This window comes from Procambarus clarkii, chromosome 33, assembly GCF_040958095.1.
Source record: "Procambarus clarkii isolate CNS0578487 chromosome 33, FALCON_Pclarkii_2.0, whole genome shotgun sequence".
Lineage (NCBI taxonomy): Eukaryota > Metazoa > Arthropoda > Malacostraca > Decapoda > Cambaridae > Procambarus > Procambarus clarkii.
The window spans coordinates 35,748,994-35,768,928 of NC_091182.1; the positions used below are offsets into that span (position 1 = coordinate 35,748,994).

At 41.7% G+C, this 19,935-nt stretch overlaps 1 protein-coding gene across 1 annotated transcript in view; it reads left to right on the forward strand.

Moving 5' to 3' along the window:
* The window catches only part of LOC123765211 (nose resistant to fluoxetine protein 6), a 167,261-nt gene that overhangs the window by 22,165 nt on the left and 125,161 nt on the right, over positions 1-19,935 (forward strand). Inside the window, exons 5-6 of the mRNA XM_045753681.2 lie at positions 12,777-12,889; positions 18,971-19,062. Coding sequence (XP_045609637.1) covers positions 12,777-12,889; positions 18,971-19,062 — 205 coding nt within the window. The remainder of the gene's footprint in view (positions 1-12,776; positions 12,890-18,970; positions 19,063-19,935) is intronic.

Below are 19,935 nucleotides of genomic sequence, written 5' to 3' on the forward strand. Positions count from 1 at the left end.
TACCTCTACTCCATCCCCACATGAAACTGGATCTATTTTCTTGTTGGGTATGGTGTTCCTGACTAGGGTTATTAACCCTCTTTGTCTCCCCTGTTGATACGGTATAACATAGTGTTGATAGCCAGCTAATCTGAAGGATTTCGTGACTGGGAAAAAGAGTTTCATCCAACACGATTATATCTGCTTTCGTGCTGATTGCAGCCTCCTGAAGAGTGTGGTTTTTATATCCAAGACCTTGTATGTTCCACTGCAGTATTCGTAATGGCCAGACGAAGGTTTCGATTGGTGTTGCCTGTTCTAGTAGAACTCCTCTTCAAAATCGACCTCTATATTCTCCACCTCGCAAGTCGTGTCGCTGCAAATCGGACTGCACTGATTGCTCGTGGTCATCCCCGGCATTGTTGCAATCTGTGCATAACTGTGGTCCATCGCTTTGTTGATGGTATTGCTGCATGTCGGACTGCATTGATTGCTCGTGGCTGTTTCTTGTGTTGTTGGAACCTGTGCATCTATGCTGTTCAATACGTCTTTGTTGGTGTTGTTGCATATCAGATTGCATTGGCTGTTGTTGTCTGTCTCTTGTGTTGTAAGATTCTGTTGATCTTGGGTGGTCACTGCTTCTTGCAGTTGCTTTTGTAAATGTTGATGTTCTGGTGTCTTGACTACCCGACTGTTGTTGGTAGTCTGTATGTCCATGTTGCGCCGTTTGTCCTCTTGTGCTCCGTCTTGTCTCAGACTGTCTATTTCTTATGTAACTGTGGTCTGCTGCACGATCTTGTCCATTATCACTCAAGTGATTTCTTGAGTCTGTTGCTGTGATGCGTTCTGTGTCATCTGTAGGCAATTGATAATGGTTTCTGCCATGATCTTCACTATGTTTTTCAGCTAGACCTCGGTAAAACTGTATATTTGTTGTGTTGATCCCGAAAGTAACTTTTTTTTGCTCTTTTGCATTTGCTGTATTTCTGCAGCACTTTTGTGTATTTTCTGATTTGGAATTAATAGATTCGGGAAATTTTGCTCTGTGAGAAAGTGTGTGTTGTGGCTGTGCACGAGTGTTCCAGACGTTGGTGTTGGTGTATGTAGTGCTGGTCTGTGTTTATCCTGGCCTGAGCTGTCTGCACTTTTTCTTTCTGTGCAGAGGAGGTTGTGATCCACGCATGATGTTTGCCTCCACAATTTGGATATTTGGCTGTTGTGGCCTGGTTTACCTTGTGCTTGGCTATACAGTCTTTGGTTGGATGCTTCAGGCTGCACACTCCGCATGTACAAAGGAAGCCCCTTTCATCAGTCCACAAGGAGACATGTATTTACAAATAGACGGAGTAGCAATGGGCTCCCCCCTTAGGAGTTTTATTTGCTATTTTTTATATGGGAACCATCGAAGATAGGGTCTTCAGTAGCAGACAAAAACCAACTGTATACTGCCGTTATGTAGATGACATATTCGTAATAGTAAAAGACTCAGATGAACTAATTGACCTAAAAAGACACCTAGAGAGAGAGTCAGTACTCCGATTTACACATGAAAATAGTGAAAATAACAGTCTGCCATTCCTGGATGTACTAATAACAAAAACAGGAACCTCTTTAAGCACCAACGTATATACCAAGCCCACCAACATAGGATTATGCCTGAACGGTAGAAGTGAGTGCCCCTAAAGATACAAAGCCAGTGTTCTCAATGCTTATATTCGTCAAGCGCTTACCCACTGCTCTGAATGGAGCAACGTGAGTAGAGAGTTTGAAAGAGTAACTCGGGTATTGGTGAACAACGGATATAGCAACGCGGAAATAAACGCTGCTATAAGAAGACACTTGGACCGTTGGTATAATTCAGAACCTAGAACAGAAACCACAACACCCCCAATAAAATTATATTACAAATCAACCATGCACAGTGAACATATAAAAGAGGAAAGAATAATGAAAGAAATAATCCGTAAAGGAGTAAAAAGCACTACTCCTAATCAAAACATAAACCTGATAATATTCTACAAAACCAAGAAGACTTCCGAACTCCTTATCAAAAACAGCCCGAAGCCGACGGAGAACCCTCTACAGCAGTCAAGCGTTGTATACATGTACACTTGCCCCCACGAAGGATGTAACCTTCAATGTAAGTACATAGGTATGACGTCGACCAAGCTGACGAGGCGTTTGACATGCCATCTTCAATCTGGTGCCCCTAGGAATCACATGAGACAAGCCCATGACATTACTCTAACAAGAGAAATGTTGAACAAGAATACCTGCATAATAGACAAAACCCAAGATGCAAGAAGATTACAAATTCTTGAGGCAATTCACATAAGAATAGAGCGACCTACCATGAACACCCAAATCACGGAACTATTTACTCTACCCACCATGAGAGTAAGGACAAGACAAGAACATATCGATGCCAACACAGAAGACAATGTCCAACATAATAGGCCAATTACACTGGATTAATCTTTGTGTTTAGATAGGAGCAGCCTCGTATGGGCCAATAAGCCTTCTGCAGCCTCTATGTTTCACCTCACATTTATCCCTTATGTATCCCCCCATGTTTTCACCTTTATTGTATTATCACCTGACCCAGTGCGGGTATAAAATCAACTAGTATTGTAAGATCTGTTCACTTGAGAATGAACCATGGAGGTTCGAAACGTTGTGCAAATTATATAAATAAGTGTAATACACTCTATAGTAAATCACTTCTTTTCTTCACCTCAAAAGTACGAAAATGAGTTTTGGAGAACTCCTATTTCAATTAAGCCCTGATGCTAAGAAAATAGTTAGAGGGATAGAAGCCCTAAACCAGAATATATATATATATATATATATATGCAATTGACGATCACAAAACACTGATCATTTTATGCGGAAAATCCACAGAGAAATATGAAAGGAGGTGAACGTTTCGGCTTTGTTAAAGCCTTTGTCAACACCAGACTGACTGACAGTCAGTCTGGTGTTGACAAAGGCTTTAACAAAGCCGAAACGTTCACCTCCTTTCATATTTCTCTGTGGATTTTCCGCATATATATATATATATATATATATATATATATATATATATAAATATATATATATATATATATATATATATATATATATATATATATGCACATTAAAAAGTCAGCACCAGCTATCAACAGCCAATTAATGCACAACTATATTCTACCCACCTCAAGACTCCGCTCCAATATAGAAGCATCAAGAAATATGGACCAATAGGCTTTCTACAATCACTTCCATTCAATACCCCATGTTTCGTGTTCTGTCTTGTGTTGATGAAATTAATACCCTATTAATGCCACCTCACCCCATCCACCTCACTCAAATATATATATATATATATATATATATATATATATATATATATATATATATATATGTATATATATATGTATATATACATATATATATATATATATATATATATATATATATATATATATATATATATATATATATATATATATATATATATATGCGAACAAGCCTGAATGGTCCCCAGGACAATATGCAACTGAAAACTCACACCCCAGAAGTGACTCGAACCCATACTCCTAGGAGCAAACGCAACTGGTATGTACAAGACGCCTTAATCCACTTGACCATCACGACCGGACATAATGAGGTGATAGCCGAGGCTATTTGAACCACCCCACCGCCGGCACTCGGATAGTTATCTTGGGCATAGCATTTTACCAAATCACCTCATTCTTTGGGGCACACGCGAGGAACACAAATGCGAACAAGCCTGAATGGTCCCCAGGACAATATGCAACTGAAAACTCACACCCCAGAAGTGACTCGAACCCATACTCCCAGGAGCAAACGCAACTGGTATGTACAAGACGCCTTAATCCACTTGACCATCACGACCGGACATAATGAGGTGATAGCCGAGGCTATTTGAACCACCCCACCGCCGGCACTCGGATAGTTATCTTGGGCATAGCATTTTACCAAATCACCTCATTCTTTGGGGCACACGCGAGGAACACAAATGCGAACAAGCCTGAATGGTCCCCAGGACAATATGCAACTGAAAACTCACACCCCAGAAGTGACTCGAACCCATACTCCCAGGAGCAAACGCAACTGGTATGTACAAGACGCCTTAATCCACTTGACCATCACGACCGGACATAATGAGGTGATAGCCGAGGCTATTTGAACCACCCCACCGCCGGCACTCGGATAGTTATCTTGGGCATAGCATTTTACCAAATCACCTCATTCTTTGGGGCACACGCGAGGAACACAAATGCGAACAAGCCTGAATGGTCCCCAGGACAATATGCAACTGAAAACTCACACCCCAGAAGTGACTCGAACCCATACTCCCAGGAGCAAACGCAACTGGTATGTACAAGACGCCTTAATCCACTTGACCATCACGACCGGACATAATGAGGTGATAGCCGAGGCTATTTGAACCACCCCACCGCCGGCACTCGGATAGTTATCTTGGGCATAGCATTTTACCAAATCACCTCATTCTTTGGGGCACACGCGAGGAACACAAATGCGAACAAGCCTGAATGGTCCCCAGGACAATATGCAACTGAAAACTCACACCCCAGAAGTGACTCGAACCCATACTCCCAGGAGCAAACGCAACTGGTATGTACAAGACGCCTTAATCCACTTGACCATCACGACCGGACATAATGAGGTGATAGCCGAGGCTATTTGAACCACCCCACCGCCGGCACTCGGATAGTTATCTTGGGCATAGCATTTTACCAAATCACCTCATTCTTTGGGGCACACGCGAGGAACACAAATGCGAACAAGCCTGAATGGTCCCCAGGACAATATGCAACTGAAAACTCACACCCCAGAAGTGACTCGAACCCATACTCCCAGGAGCAAACGCAACTGGTATGTACAAGACGCCTTAATCCACTTGACCATCACGACCGGACATAATGAGCGGACCGGACATAATTTGTGTTCCTCGCGTGTGCCCCAAAGAATGAGGTGATTTGGTAAAATGCTATGCCCAAGATAACTATCCGAGTGCCGGCGGTGGGGTGGTTCAAATAGCCTCGGCTATCACCTCATTATGTCCGGTCGTGATGGTCAAGTGGATTAAGGCGTCTTGTACATACCAGTTGCGTTTGCTCCTGGGAGTATGGGTTCGAGTCACTTCTGGGGTGTGAGTTTTCAGTTGCATATTGTCCTGGGGACCATTCAGGCTTGTTCGCATTTGTGTTCCTCGCGTGTGCCCCAAAGAATGAGGTGATTTGGTAAAATGCTATGCCCAAGATAACTATCCGAGTGCCGGCGGTGGGGTGGTTCAAATAGCCTCGGCTATCACCTCATTATGTCCGGTCGTGATGGTCAAGTGGATTAAGGCGTCTTGTACATACCAGTTGCGTTTGCTCCTGGGAGTATGGGTTCGAGTCACTTCTGGGGTGTGAGTTTTCAGTTGCATATTGTCCTGGGGACCATTCAGGCTTGTTCGCATTTGTGTTCCTCGCGTGTGCCCCAAAGAATGAGGTGATTTGGTAAAATGCTATGCCCAAGATAACTATCCGAGTGCCGGCGGTGGGGTGGTTCAAATAGCCTCGGCTATCACCTCATTATGTCCGGTCGTGATGGTCAAGTGGATTAAGGCGTCTTGTACATACCAGTTGCGTTTGCTCCTGGGAGTATGGGTTCGAGTCACTTCTGGGGTGTGAGTTTTCAGTTGCATATTGTCCTGGGGACCATTCAGGCTTGTTCGCATTTGTGTTCCTCGCGTGTGCCCCAAAGAATGAGGTGATTTGGTAAAATGCTATGCCCAAGATAACTATCCGAGTGCCGGCGGTGGGGTGGTTCAAATAGCCTCGGCTATCACCTCATTATGTCCGGTCGTGATGGTCAAGTGGATTAAGGCGTCTTGTACATACCAGTTGCGTTTGCTCCTGGGAGTATGGGTTCGAGTCACTTCTGGGGTGTGAGTTTTCAGTTATATATATATATATATATATATATATATATATATATATATATATATATACATATATATATATATATATATATATATATATATATATATATATATATATATATATATATATATATATATATTATTAAATATGACCGAAAAAGTAAGATTAATAATTCTAAATATATATATATATATATATATATATATACATATATATATATATATATATATATATATATATATATATATATATATATATATATATATATATATATATATATATATATTATTAAATATGACCGAAAAAGTAAGATTAATAATTCTAACACGAATTTTCTCAATCTTTCGTACATTTCTTTTCACTGTTGGTGGTAATTCAAAAATCAATTCTCCAAAATTAATTTTTATTTCTAGTCTGACGCGACACTTGAGCGCGTTTCGTAAAACTTATTATATTTTCAAAGACTTTAGTTACATTTACACAACTGAATAGAACTTACACATCTCCGATTTGTTTATATCTACATTTGAGTGAGGTGGATGGGGTGAGGTGGTATTTAATAGGGTATTAATTTCATCAACACAAGACAGAACACGAAGCAATGGGTATTGAATAGAAGTGATTGTAGAAAGCCTATTGGTCCATATTTCTTGATGCTTCTATATTGGAGCGGAGTCTTGAGGTGGGTAGAATATAGTTGTGCATTAATTGGCTGTTGATTGCTGGTGTTGACTTTTTAATGTGTAGTGCCTCGCAAACGTCAAGCCGTCTGCTATCGCTGTATCTATCGATGATTTCTGTGTTGTTTACTAGGATTTCTCTGGCGATGGTTTGGTTGTGGGAAGAGATTATATGTTCCTTAATGGAGCCCTGTTGCTTATGCATCGTTAAACGCCTAGAAAGAGATGTTGTTTTCTTGCCTATATACTGGTTTTTTTTTGGAGCTTACAATCCCCAAGTGGGCATTTGAAGGCATAGACGACGTTGGTCTCTTTTAAAGCGTTCTGCTTTGTGTCTGGAGAGTTTCTCATGAGTAGGCTGGCCGTTTTTCTGGTTTTATAGTAAATCGTCAGTTGTATCCTCTGATTTTTGTCTGTAGGGATAACGTTTCTATTAACAATATCTTTCAGGACCCTTTCCTCCGTTTTATGAGCTATGGAAAAGAAGTTCCTGTAAAATAGTCTAATAGGGGGTATAGGTGTTGTGTTAGTTGTCTCTTCAGAGGTTGCATGGCGTTTCACTTTCCTTCTTATGATGTCTTCGACGAAACCATTGGAGAAGCCGTTGTTGACTAGGACCTGCCTTACCCTACAGAGTTCTTCGTCGACTTGTTTCCATTCTGAGCTGTGGCTGAGAGCACGGTCGACATATGCGTTAACAACACTCCTCTTGTACCTGTCTGGGCAGTCGCTGTTGGCATTTAGGCACATTCCTATGTTCGTTTCCTTAGTGTAGACTGCAGTGTGGAAACCTCCGCTCTTTTCCATGACTGTTACATCTAGAAAGGGCAGCTTCCCATCCTTTTCCATCTCGTAAGTAAAACGCAGCACGGAACTCTGCTCAAATGCCTCCTTCAGCTCCTGCAGATGTCTGACATCAGGCACCTGTGTAAAAATGTCGTCAACATACCTGCAGTATATGGCCGGTTTCAAGTTCATGTCGACTAAGACTTTTTCTCGATGGTACCCATGTAGAAGTTTGCAAACAGGACACCTAGGGGAGAACCCATGGCGACCCCATCTACTTGCTTATACATGTGCCCATCCGGGCTCAAGAAGGGTGCCTCTTTAGTACAAGCTTGGAGTAGTTTCCTTAGAATATTTTCTGGTATGTCAAGAGGAGTACAGGCCGGATCACGATACACTCTGTCGGCTATCATCCCGATTGTCTCGTCCACAGGTAGACGAGAAACTTGTGAGACTCCTCAGTCTCACAAGTGAATTTTATTGAAGGTACCAAAGAATTGAGTTCATTAAGAAAAACTATCTGGTCTTCGTCGCACGGCCATAAGCACAAAATATCATCAACATACCTAAACCAAACTACATTAGCCGGGATAATCCTGGATAAGATTTTTGTTTCAAAGAATTCCATATACAAATTGCTTAAAACTGGGGAAAGGGGATTGCCCATCGCCATACCAAATGTTTGTTGGAAAAATTTTCCATTAAAACTAAAATAATTGTCTTTTATACACAATTTGATAAGTTCCAATAAGCTAAGCTATACCTGCTTTTGGTTAATTCTTTCCTAGGGATGGGTTGGTCAGGTGTCGGCCTATATATCCTCCCCCCTTCTCCCTTCTCCTTAGTCAGTCTGGTGTTGACAAAGGCTTTCTCATTTCATATTTCTCTGTGGATTTCTCTGGCATATATATATATATATATATATATATATATATATATATATATATATATATATATATATATATATATATATATAACTGAAAACTCACACCCCAGAAGTGACTCGAACCCATACTCCCAGAAGCAACGCAACTGGTATGTACAAGACGCCTTAATCCACTTGACCATCACGACCGGACATAATGAGGTGATAGCCGAGGCTATTTGAACCACCCCACCGCCGGCACTCGGATAGTTATCTTGGGCATAGCATTTTACCAAATCACCTCATTCTTAGGGGCACACGTGAGGAACACAAATGCGAACAAGCCAGAATGGTCCCCTGGACAATATGCAACTGAAAACTCACACCCCAGAAGTGACTCGAACCCATACTCCCAGAAGCAACGCGACTGGTATGTACAAGACGCCTTAATCCACTTGACCATCACGACCGGACATAATGAGGTGATAGCCGAGGCTATTTGAACCACCCCACCGCCGGCACTCGGATAGTTATCTTGGGCATAGCATTTTACCAAATCACCTCATTCTTAGGGGCACACGTGAGGAACACAAATGCGAACAAGCCAGAATGGTCCCCTGGACAATATGCAACTGAAAACTCACACCCCAGAAGTGACTCGAACCCATACTCCCAGAAGCAACGCAACTGGTATGTACAAGACGCCTTAATCCACTTGACCATCACGACCGGACATAATGAGGTGATAGCCGAGGCTATTTGAACCACCCCACCGCCGGCACTCGGATAGTTATCTTGGGCATAGCATTTTACCAAATCACCTCATTCTTAGGGGCACACGTGAGGAACACAAATGCGAACAAGCCAGAATGGTCCCCTGGACAATATGCAACTGAAAACTCACACCCCAGAAGTGACTCGAACCCATACTCCCAGAAGCAACGCAACTGGTATGTACAAGACGCCTTAATCCACTTGACCATCACGACCGGACATAATGAGGTGATAGCCGAGGCTATTTGAACCACCCCTCCGCCGGCACTCGGATAGTTATCTTGGGCATAGCATTTTACCAAATCACCTCATTCTTAGGGGCACACGTGAGGAACACAAATGCGAACAAGCCAGAATGGTCCCCTGGACAATATGCAACTGAAAACTCACACCCCAGAAGTGACTCGAACCCATACTCCCAGAAGCAACGCAACTGGTATGTACAAGACGCCTTAATCCACTTGACCATCACGACCGGACATAATGAGGTGATAGCCGAGGCTATTTGAACCACCCCACCGCCGGCACTCGGATAGTTATCTTGGGCATAGCATTTTACCAAATCACCTCATTCTTAGGGGCACACGTGAGGAACACAAATGCGAACAAGCCAGAATGGTCCCCTGGACAATATGCAACTGAAAACTCACACCCCAGAAGTGACTCGAACCCATACTCCCAGAAGCAACGCAACTGGTATGTACAAGACGCCTTAATCCACTTGACCATCACGACCGGACATAATGAGGTGATAGCCGAGGCTATTTGAACCACCCCACCGCCGGCACTCGAATAGTTATCTTGGGCATAGCATTTTACCAAATCACCTCATTCTTAGGGGCACACGTGAGGAACACAAATGCGAACAAGCCAGAATGGTCCCCTGGACAATATGCAACTGAAAACTCACACCCCAGAAGTGACTCGAACCCATACTCCCAGAAGCAACGCAACTGGTATGTACAAGACGCCTTAATCCACTTGACCATCACGACCGGACATAATGAGGTGATGGGGTGGTTCAAATAGCCTCGGCTATCACCTCATTATGTCCGGTCGTGATGGTCAAGTGGATTAAGGCGTCTTGTACATACCAGTTGCGTTGCTTCTGGGAGTATGGGTTCGAGTCACTTCTGGGGTGTGAGTTTTCAGTTGCATATTGTCCAGGGGACCATTCTGGCTTGTTCGCATTTGTGTTCCTCACGTGTGCCCCTAAGAATGAGGTGATTTGGTAAAATGCTATGCCCAAGATAACTATCCGAGTGCCGGCGGTGGGGTGGTTCAAATAGCCTCGGCTATCACCTCATTATGTCCGGTCGTGATGGTCAAGTGGATTAAGGCGTCTTGTACATACCAGTTGCGTTGCTTCTGGGAGTATGGGTTCGAGTCACTTCTGGGGTGTGAGTTTTCAGTTGCATATTGTCCAGGGGACCATTCTGGCTTGTTCGCATTTGTGTTCCTCACGTGTGCCCCTAAGAATGAGGTGATTTGGTAAAATGCTATGCCCAAGATAACTATCCGAGTGCCGGCGGTGGGGTGGTTCAAATAGCCTCGGCTATCACCTCATTATGTCCGGTCGTGATGGTCAAGTGGATTAAGGCGTCTTGTACATACCAGTTGCGTTGCTTCTGGGAGTATGGGTTCGAGTCACTTCTGGGGTGTGAGTTTTCAGTTGCATATTGTCCAGGGGACCATTCTGGCTTGTTCGCATTTGTGTTCCTCACGTGTGCCCCTAAGAATGAGGTGATTTGGTAAAATGCTATGCCCAAGATAACTATCCGAGTGCCGGCGGTGGGGTGGTTCAAATAGCCTCGGCTATCACCTCATTATGTCCGGTCGTGATGGTCAAGTGGATTAAGGCGTCTTGTACATACCAGTTGCGTTGCTTCTGGGAGTATGGGTTCGAGTCACTTCTGGGGTGTGAGTTTTCAGTTGCATATTGTCCAGGGGACCATTCTGGCTTGTTCGCATTTGTGTTCCTCACGTGTGCCCCTAAGAATGAGGTGATTTGGTAAAATGCTATGCCCAAGATAACTATCCGAGTGCCGGCGGTGGGGTGGTTCAAATAGCCTCGGCTATCACCTCATTATGTCCGGTCGTGATGGTCAAGTGGATTAAGGCGTCTTGTACATACCAGTTGCGTTGCTTCTGGGAGTATGGGTTCGAGTCACTTCTGGGGTGTGAGTTTTCAGTTGCATATTGTCCAGGGGACCATTCTGGCTTGTTCGCATTTGTGTTCCTCACGTGTGCCCCTAAGAATGAGGTGATTTGGTAAAATGCTATGCCCAAGATAACTATCCGAGTGCCGGCGGTGGGGTGGTTCAAATAGCCTCGGCTATCACCTCATTATGTCCGGTCGTGATGGTCAAGTGGATTAAGGCGTCTTGTACATACCAGTTGCGTTGCTTCTGGGAGTATGGGTTCGAGTCACTTCTGGGGTGTGAGTTTTCAGTTGCATATTGTCCAGGGGACCATTCTGGCTTGTTCGCATATATATATATATATATATATATATATATATATATATATATATATATATATATATATATATATATATATATATATGATTTATATTCAGGTTTGAGCAAAAATGTTTGCAAATTTGCCGATCATACGAAAATCAGGATGGAAATAAACACGGAAAAAGACTCCCTATTTATTTATCAAAGCATTAGTAATAAAACTCATGGTTAGTGTTTACATCTTCATGTATATATCTTCATGAAGCTGTTGTTAGGTCTCATTTAGATTATGCAGTTCAGTTTTGGTCGCCATACTATAGAATGAATATAAATTCTCTAGATCGCGTCCAGCATAGGATGACAAAGTTAATCACACAAATTAGAAACCTGTCATATGAAGAAAATGTGACAGAACTTATTTTACATTCACAAGAAAGGCGAAGAATAAGGAGCGACATGATAGAGATGTGCAATTGGATAAATGGGCACAACAAATGGGATATTAATAGCGTACTAAAAGTATCAACACAAAATAGAAAATGAAACATTTGGTATAAATTGCATCAGCTTAAATTTGGACAGAATCAGGGTAAATACTGGTTCGGTTAATTGGTTGTCATTTGTGGAGCAACTTATTGCATAATACAATAGAAGTAAGATCCTTTGATTGTTTCAAGCGTAGGTTAGACATATATATGAATGAGTTTGGGTGGATCTTGCTCTCGTTAGGCCCCATTTAGATTATGCAGTTCAGTTTTGGTTGCTGTACTAAAGAATGGATATATATTTGCTGGAACGTGTCCAGCGTAGGATGACAAAGTTAATTCCCCAAATTAGAAACCTGTCATATGAATTAAGATTAACGAAGCTTAAACTGTATTCACTGGAAAGGCGAGAAGTTATGGGTGACATGATAGAGGTTTGCAAGTGGATGAATGGACATAACAAAGGGGACCATTAAGAGAGTATTAAAAGTATCAACACAAGGCAGAACACGAAACAATAGGAATAAATTGGATAAGTTTAGATTTAGGAAAGACCTGGGGTAAATACTGGTTCATGGTTCAGTAACAAGGTTGTTGATTTGTCGAACCAGTTGCAGCGTGGCATGGTGTAGGTGGGGTCCCTTAATTATTTCAAACGTGGGCTGGATATGAATATGATTCAGATTGGGTGGTTGCCTCGTATGGGTCAATAAGCCTTTTACAATTACCCTCATTCCTATGTTCTTAGTAATAGCCTGTGCTCTCTGTCTCTCTCTCCCTCACTTTAGGAGAGCCTCATTGAGACATACAGCAACAGCACTAGAAACTATGTAGTTAACAGTGTCTCTTGTCACACTAACGGTTCACAAAACAAGTTCTCAGCCGGCGACATTGTATATATGTAAGTATATAACTACATTTATTAATAACGTTTTATGCAGTTTAGATATCAGATTATCCTAAATTTAATTTATTTGCATTTGTGTAAATATATCTATTAGAAATCTATATATCAACTCGTTCTAGTATGTCGCAATTGTTTTACGAACTCGATCAGCCCGGTAAAACTGCGAAACATTAAAAAATAATTAAAACATTGTAATATTGACGTTTTCTGTGTATTGTCCTCGGATTACTAAATGTAATCCTTTGTTTAGATTTTATTGTTTGGATTCTTACTAAGTTGTTTGGGTTCCAACTTTGGTGATTAGGCAAAACAGTTGCTGTTTTTATGTAACTGCACATTGAGAAAACCGATTGTTTTTCCATGAAACTTACAGCAGGAAATTAATGTGCGAGGGACGCCTCAGTTCCATAACTCTCGACCACATGATTGGGCCAAGTTGTAATGACCAATGGACTCACTCTGTGTGTATATGGAGCTGCTGGTTCAGTGGTCGACTGGTTTCCGACAACCAGTGTTAAGATAACATGAGGAAGAACAAAAATGGATTGAAAGAGGAAATAAATAAAATAGATGTTTCCTGAAGACGAAAAGAAGAGCAGTCAGAAATCAACAAATAAATTACCAGTATGTAAATGTAATAAAATTTTAAATTTGACAAGAGAGTGATATCTGCCTAGCAAATGTATGTCATATATTCATCAACATTTTGAAAGTATTTCAGAGCATATTGCAAGGTGCTAACTTCAGAGAACATCAAATGTTATTGTTATCTATTCTTGTGCTTGATACTCAGCATTGAAGTCATCACAATTGAGTAATTGTGAGATTTTTTCTACGCCTACCTCCCTTAGGAGGTGGACTACAAGTTTAAAGGCTGCTCACAGCAGTTAAGCATGAGTCCAATAGAAAAAGGAGAAGAGGGAGCAAACCGCCAGACCTCCACCACTAGGGGTGAAAACCTGTCCACAATAGGCCGCTGGCTCCTCCTAGTTAAACAGGACGTTAAAACTAATAAAGGGTAACCGACGAGTTCTCACAATCAAATATTTATATTTGATGTGTCGCTATGAATTGGAATTCGAATTCCCAAGAACAGCCGTCGTATCAAGATCACATCAACATTTAATCGTAAAATGCAGAACATGGGTGGAAAAGAATGGTTGAAGGGTTGACATCAAAGACCGTTTTCTGTAACATAACAATTTATTAATAACAAGAGACTAACTACTACATTACCGAGTTTACGTTACGTTAATGTCCATCCAGTGGCACGATAACAAACAGCTAAATAGCAACCCTTGCAGTGCGGCTGCATACTGAACTAACCTGAACACAGGTGTGCCCACTGATAACGCAATATTTCAAATCTAAAAAAATATCACAGACTAAGTTACAATACAGCAAGTGGTTACGTTATTGTCCTTCCAGTGGCAATTGCAACACAGCTATTCAACAGCCCCTCGAGAAATGACAGCAGGCTCCATCCTGCTGACACTTCAGGCTGACAAGTGAACTAACTGAACAATGATGCCCACTGAAGACACAAGCATGCAATCAATAGTGTCACGGCTTCCCTGACAGCTACTCTAATCACAAACTTAAGGGTCCTCCCGCCCAACAGGAGTGACCCCCGTAATTAGGCGGGTAGTCCAACAGTTACTCCCTCTATCACAACCTAGTGTGAACACTCTTTGCAACTCCCTACAAGGAGTTGCACTGTAAACAGTAAACGAGTCAGGCAAGGTGGGATTCTAGGACACAGCTCCAGTAATCCCCAAGTTACTCTACTCTCGTCATCCGACGATAAACAAAAGAAATTGCCTTAATCAATTACCACTGATTATGTGATTAATTACGTTAATTGACTGATCGCAGCAGTCAGCAACAAAGTACTACGGTAATCACAAACAATTGTCTCTCATAGACAACAACATAATGGTACTCTACGTTAATCATTAACACGTGTCTCTCTTAACACATGTCATCTTGTTAACAATAACTCAAAACTATTATATTACATCACACTTGACTCCTTGCAAGTATTCAGTGAGTAATTCTTAATTAAGGTCAAACAGACCACTAATTACATCCCCATTGAGTTATGTTAACTAAGCCTAGCCTAACTTGGTAGCTTCTCGACAGTCGGTGTCAAAAATTACTATAGTGAGTGTTAATTACCCTAATTAACTCCGAGCAATTAATTAACTGTCACCAGGACTGATAATTAATCATCCATAAATACGTCTCACTCCGCACTGCCTAAGCAGGTCTCATCAAACACTGTGAATTCACGGGAAAGGAGTTAATTACCCCTAATTAACATGAGTGCAATTAATCCACTGTCCTCAGACAGGATATGATCAATATAACGATTTATACTAGCTCCATGACCTCGCTTTACCGAGTCATCTGAGTCCTCAAGACCCCAGACGTTAATTACTCCACTAATTATCATGAGCCACTAATTGCTATACCCCAGAAAGGTAATTAGTCCCGAGCAAATTCCGTTAACACAAACACTGACAGACTCTGACAGATCCTCTCCCACTATGTGAATTCATGATGAGAAGGCTAATTACATAATTAGCTAGAGTGGTCAATTAGTTGTCACACAGACAATTAATTGCACCCGAGACGTATGTCACTCAAGCTCAACACTGTTCTCCTATAACAGCTCTTACTCACTCAACAATAAGTGTGCACCCTTATCCAGTTAATTACCCCTTATTAATTAACTCACTGAATCCTTAAGTCCTCGACACAACTTAAAGAAACAAAGTAACCCCAGTGTTACATAGGTCACACTTCAATGGCATGCAACAACACAAATGCACTGCCCACATACGGTTGTGGCTACTGCAACTCGTTAATTACTGTGCCACACAGTAATGACACATGGTTGTGCAACAACAAGAGTATACCAATAATACTGCCCCCCTTATCTTGCAACCGTTGCAAAGGACTACTGTGAGCACACACTTACCTCAGCAAGCAATTAACAAATCAATTGCCTGCTCTCATTAAGTACTGTGAATTCCCCTGAATAATCCTAGAGGTCCCTTAAACCCTCAACACAGCTCCCAGGGCAGCAATATTGTATAAACTGATAACAACACTGCACAAACCTGCAACATAATGATGCCGTCAGCATACCCCACATGCTAATGATATCATTAGGCAATCAGTCAGCAATCACATCTATTGACTCACCACACAACACAGTACATAAAACATGCAAATGAACATAAGAAATGGCATTCACATAATCAATGAAAATTATATCACCAGATAATTGTATCTCTAACTACACAGACCTCAGGGTATCCACTGACATCCCTGCAACCTGGCCTGCCTACCTCTAATGATTATAATTTTACATGCTGGTACTCCATCGCACTAATCCAGTCTGACCGATTATTTAGAATCGACAACTGGATCATTTATATGGTAAATCTCTACACTGACCGGTTACATACCCGAGTCAGTCTACACTCTTATATAAACTTTATATAACTACAGTGTGGTACCGTGTACAACATCCATCTCCAGGTACCGCCCTACCAGTCACCTGGATGTGCCACTGACAGCTGTCACTCAGCTGCTTCCCTAGCCTGGCGGGGCTATGGGACAACACAGCTCTTACCAGGATTTCCACCGGTCCTCAACACGCTGTTACACAATGATAATTGTACTCACGTTCTTCACATCCTCATCAATCCTTTCCCTGGTCACTACCTCTCTGGCTGTAAACACCTAGCTCGCTCCTCGTGCGAGGTGTGGCCCTAAAATGTCCAGGGAAGTTGGCCAAACATATGGCCACCTCGTGGCCCTAGGGGTGGTCACGAGTAGCGCATGACGACACAGCACTCCCCCCCCCCCCGGGCTGAGCTGGTGCGTGGGGTAGGGGTGGGGTTTGGCCGCGCAGGTGACCTGGGGGTGGCCCCCCCCCCCAGGCGGCTGGCCAAGGTGGGCGGCGCAGCCCTGGGGCGGGCGGCGCCCACATGGGATGGATGCTTCAGCCCAGCTGGCTGGCTGGCGCCTACAGGCATACACACGTGGATGGGAGATCACGTTACACCCCATCTTACCAGCATGCTCGCTTGTACACTCGAGCGACAATGGCCGGCGGCGTCACCACATGGCGGACCCAACACGGTGGAATACCAAGTCCAACAGGGGCCTGTAATGACACCTCACTTACACTGCCCTGATTCCACCAATTGTCCATTGTCCATACAACACTAGACAGGATATTCGAACCACCTGTTACACCATGAGGCTCTGCCAGCTGCCTCATGGGTGCCCACTGTCTCTGAGGCTTTTTTACTGGTCCTTCCGTACCTCATCGACTCCAATTCCACGCAAATTGGGCCTAGACACAACCCATGATGGCAGGAGTGCCATCCACGCTGAGTAACAAGGGAATGACCGCGATTAACTGGGTTGGAGGTGGCAGGCTGGCACCTCCACCCAGCTACATCCTCCTCAACTTGCTGTCCAGCTCAAACTAACGATTTCGCGGGCTAGGGGAACTCAAAATGCCCATATTCCCCCCCCCTACTTTGTCTTGACCAATCAGCACGAAGCCAGCACAACTCAAGGTGCTGCTTCCAATCACAGCTGTTCGTGCCAAAACTCAGCTAGGAGCAGAGATGCCTAACCCAATCACAGGCCTCCCTCACCCTCAGGCGTCCCGTGACGTCACAAGGAGGGGGAGGCCTAAAGACAATGGCGCAATGTCTCACATGGTTGGGGGGGGGAGGCAACGTTCACCCCACTGTTCCCACCACCTCTAAAACCGTTGGGAGTCAAGTACCTACCCACACCACTTCACTCTCAACTCCCATCCTATTTTCACAGAAACAGGAAAAGTCCTGTAATTCTCTCTACAGAGCAATCACAGACTTCTGACTAGTCACAAATGATAGTCCATAGCAAGAGCTTTCATCCAACACCCCACAAGTGTATGTTAGTTTGAAAATTTCTTGACTTGAGTCCCTAGAGCGACTAGCCTAATCTAGAAAACTAGGAAAACTAGCTGAGGGAATCTAGATTCCCTCACAGTAATTGTCCTGCCATCCAGGAGTAACTCAACCTCCCTCTGTACTATATAATTATCTCATGTCTAAACTTAACTCCAACATCCTCCAGGGTACTTAGAATTCTGTCCAGTTTAAATTAAATAAAAGAGTTGACCAAACCACACACTAGAAAGTGAATGGACGACGACGTTTTAGTCCATCCTGGACCATTCTCAAGTCGATTGAGAATTGTAAATATAATTTGAAATTATAATACATACAATTTCAAGTAAATCGATTACAAATAAATGGGCTTTTGCCAATTACATCAAAACAAAAACTCTCCAACTTCCATTTTAAAATTGGTATTATAATTGTATAATATACTCCGCCGATCTACGCATTTTAGAGCAATGTAACTTTATTATTCTTAATGTAGTTTCGTAAGAAAGATGTTAATGATTTTGGTCAACTTTGTCATCACTTCTCATTTACGGTTTCGAAAGAATGTGTATTATTTTTATAGTTGGATGGCAAACCTTATACATCACAAACAACTTAGATCTCAATAGATTCCAGGAAGTTTAAGCAGGTTAAAGTTGTAGGATAATATTACTATTGTAAATAATTTATATAAAAAGCCAATTATCATATATTTATATCCTGTTGTTTGAGTTCAGGTATGTTCTTAATACCCTTATCTACCAATTTTCAATACCCATTTTAGGTCAGTTCTAGCCATTATTTCCAGATCCTTTTATCTATATATCTGCCAAATTACAGTATCAATTTACATTTCACTTGAGTATTCCCACAGTTTGGATGAGTTTTAATTTTATTTATTGAGTAGTCTTTTTTGTATTAACTTAAAATATTCATATATTGTTGTTAACTCAAAATTATTAATAGGCATTTCATATTATGACCAGAAGAGGTCCAAGAACCTCTTCTTGGAAACTAATCTTTACTAGAATAACGGAGTAAATTTTCGTTTATATTCACTATGTGGTTCGATATTCATTGATTAGAAATATGTTCACATTTGTTCCTACAGCACTCTGTTGACTGTCTTGTTCTTCACGATACTCATAGCAGGCATCGTAGACGCATATATTGAGAAAACTAAAAATAAAGCAATGGCTAAAGGTGAGTTAAAATTTACCAACTTACTGTCAATATGTTGACCACTGGGACATGGAGGATTTTTTATTTGTCAATGTAGACGTTTTTATTTTAAATTTTATTTTTAAATTTCTATGTAGAATTTTTTATTTCTACGTAGACGCATATATTGAGAAAACTAAAAATATAGCTATGGCTAAAGGTGAGTTAAAATTTACCAACTTAATGTCAATATGTTGACCACTGGGACCTCGAGGGTGTTTTATTTGTCAATGGTCAATATTATTTGTTATCCAATCAAATGAAATTAATATTATAGACAATTAATTGCGTCGACTAATTTACATTGTTTGGTGCAATTATCCTACTGGACTTGTTGATGTGTAGGAGTTTATCGTCAACCTGTTGATATGTTGCAGCTCATTCTAAATTTGTTGGTGTGTCGCTGCTTATCCTCAGCCTGTTGATGTGTTGCAGCTCATTCTAAACCTGTTTATAAGTTGCTGCTTATCCTCAATCTTTTTTAATCTTTATAATGTACTCTGTTTCATTTATATATTTCATCTTCATATTAGCAAAGTGGCCTTCTGCTTTCAATTCGATCGATGGTTTAGCAGAAGTAATGAGTTCTTGCAAGACTATCCAGATATCCTGCAACAAATTTTAAGAGATTATGGGAACAAATAATCTGTATGAAATCAAAGAAAGACACTATTGAGAACATTCCTTTAAGATTCAAAGTGAACAAGATCGCTCATTGAAGGCATGAAAATTGTTCTTTGTAAATTGGTTAATATCCTTTTTTTTATTGAGTTGTTATATTCTTGTATTCTTGTGTTAATGAACAGTACTCAGCGGGGCAATAACTGTTATAATCTGTGTTATTTTTTATTTTAA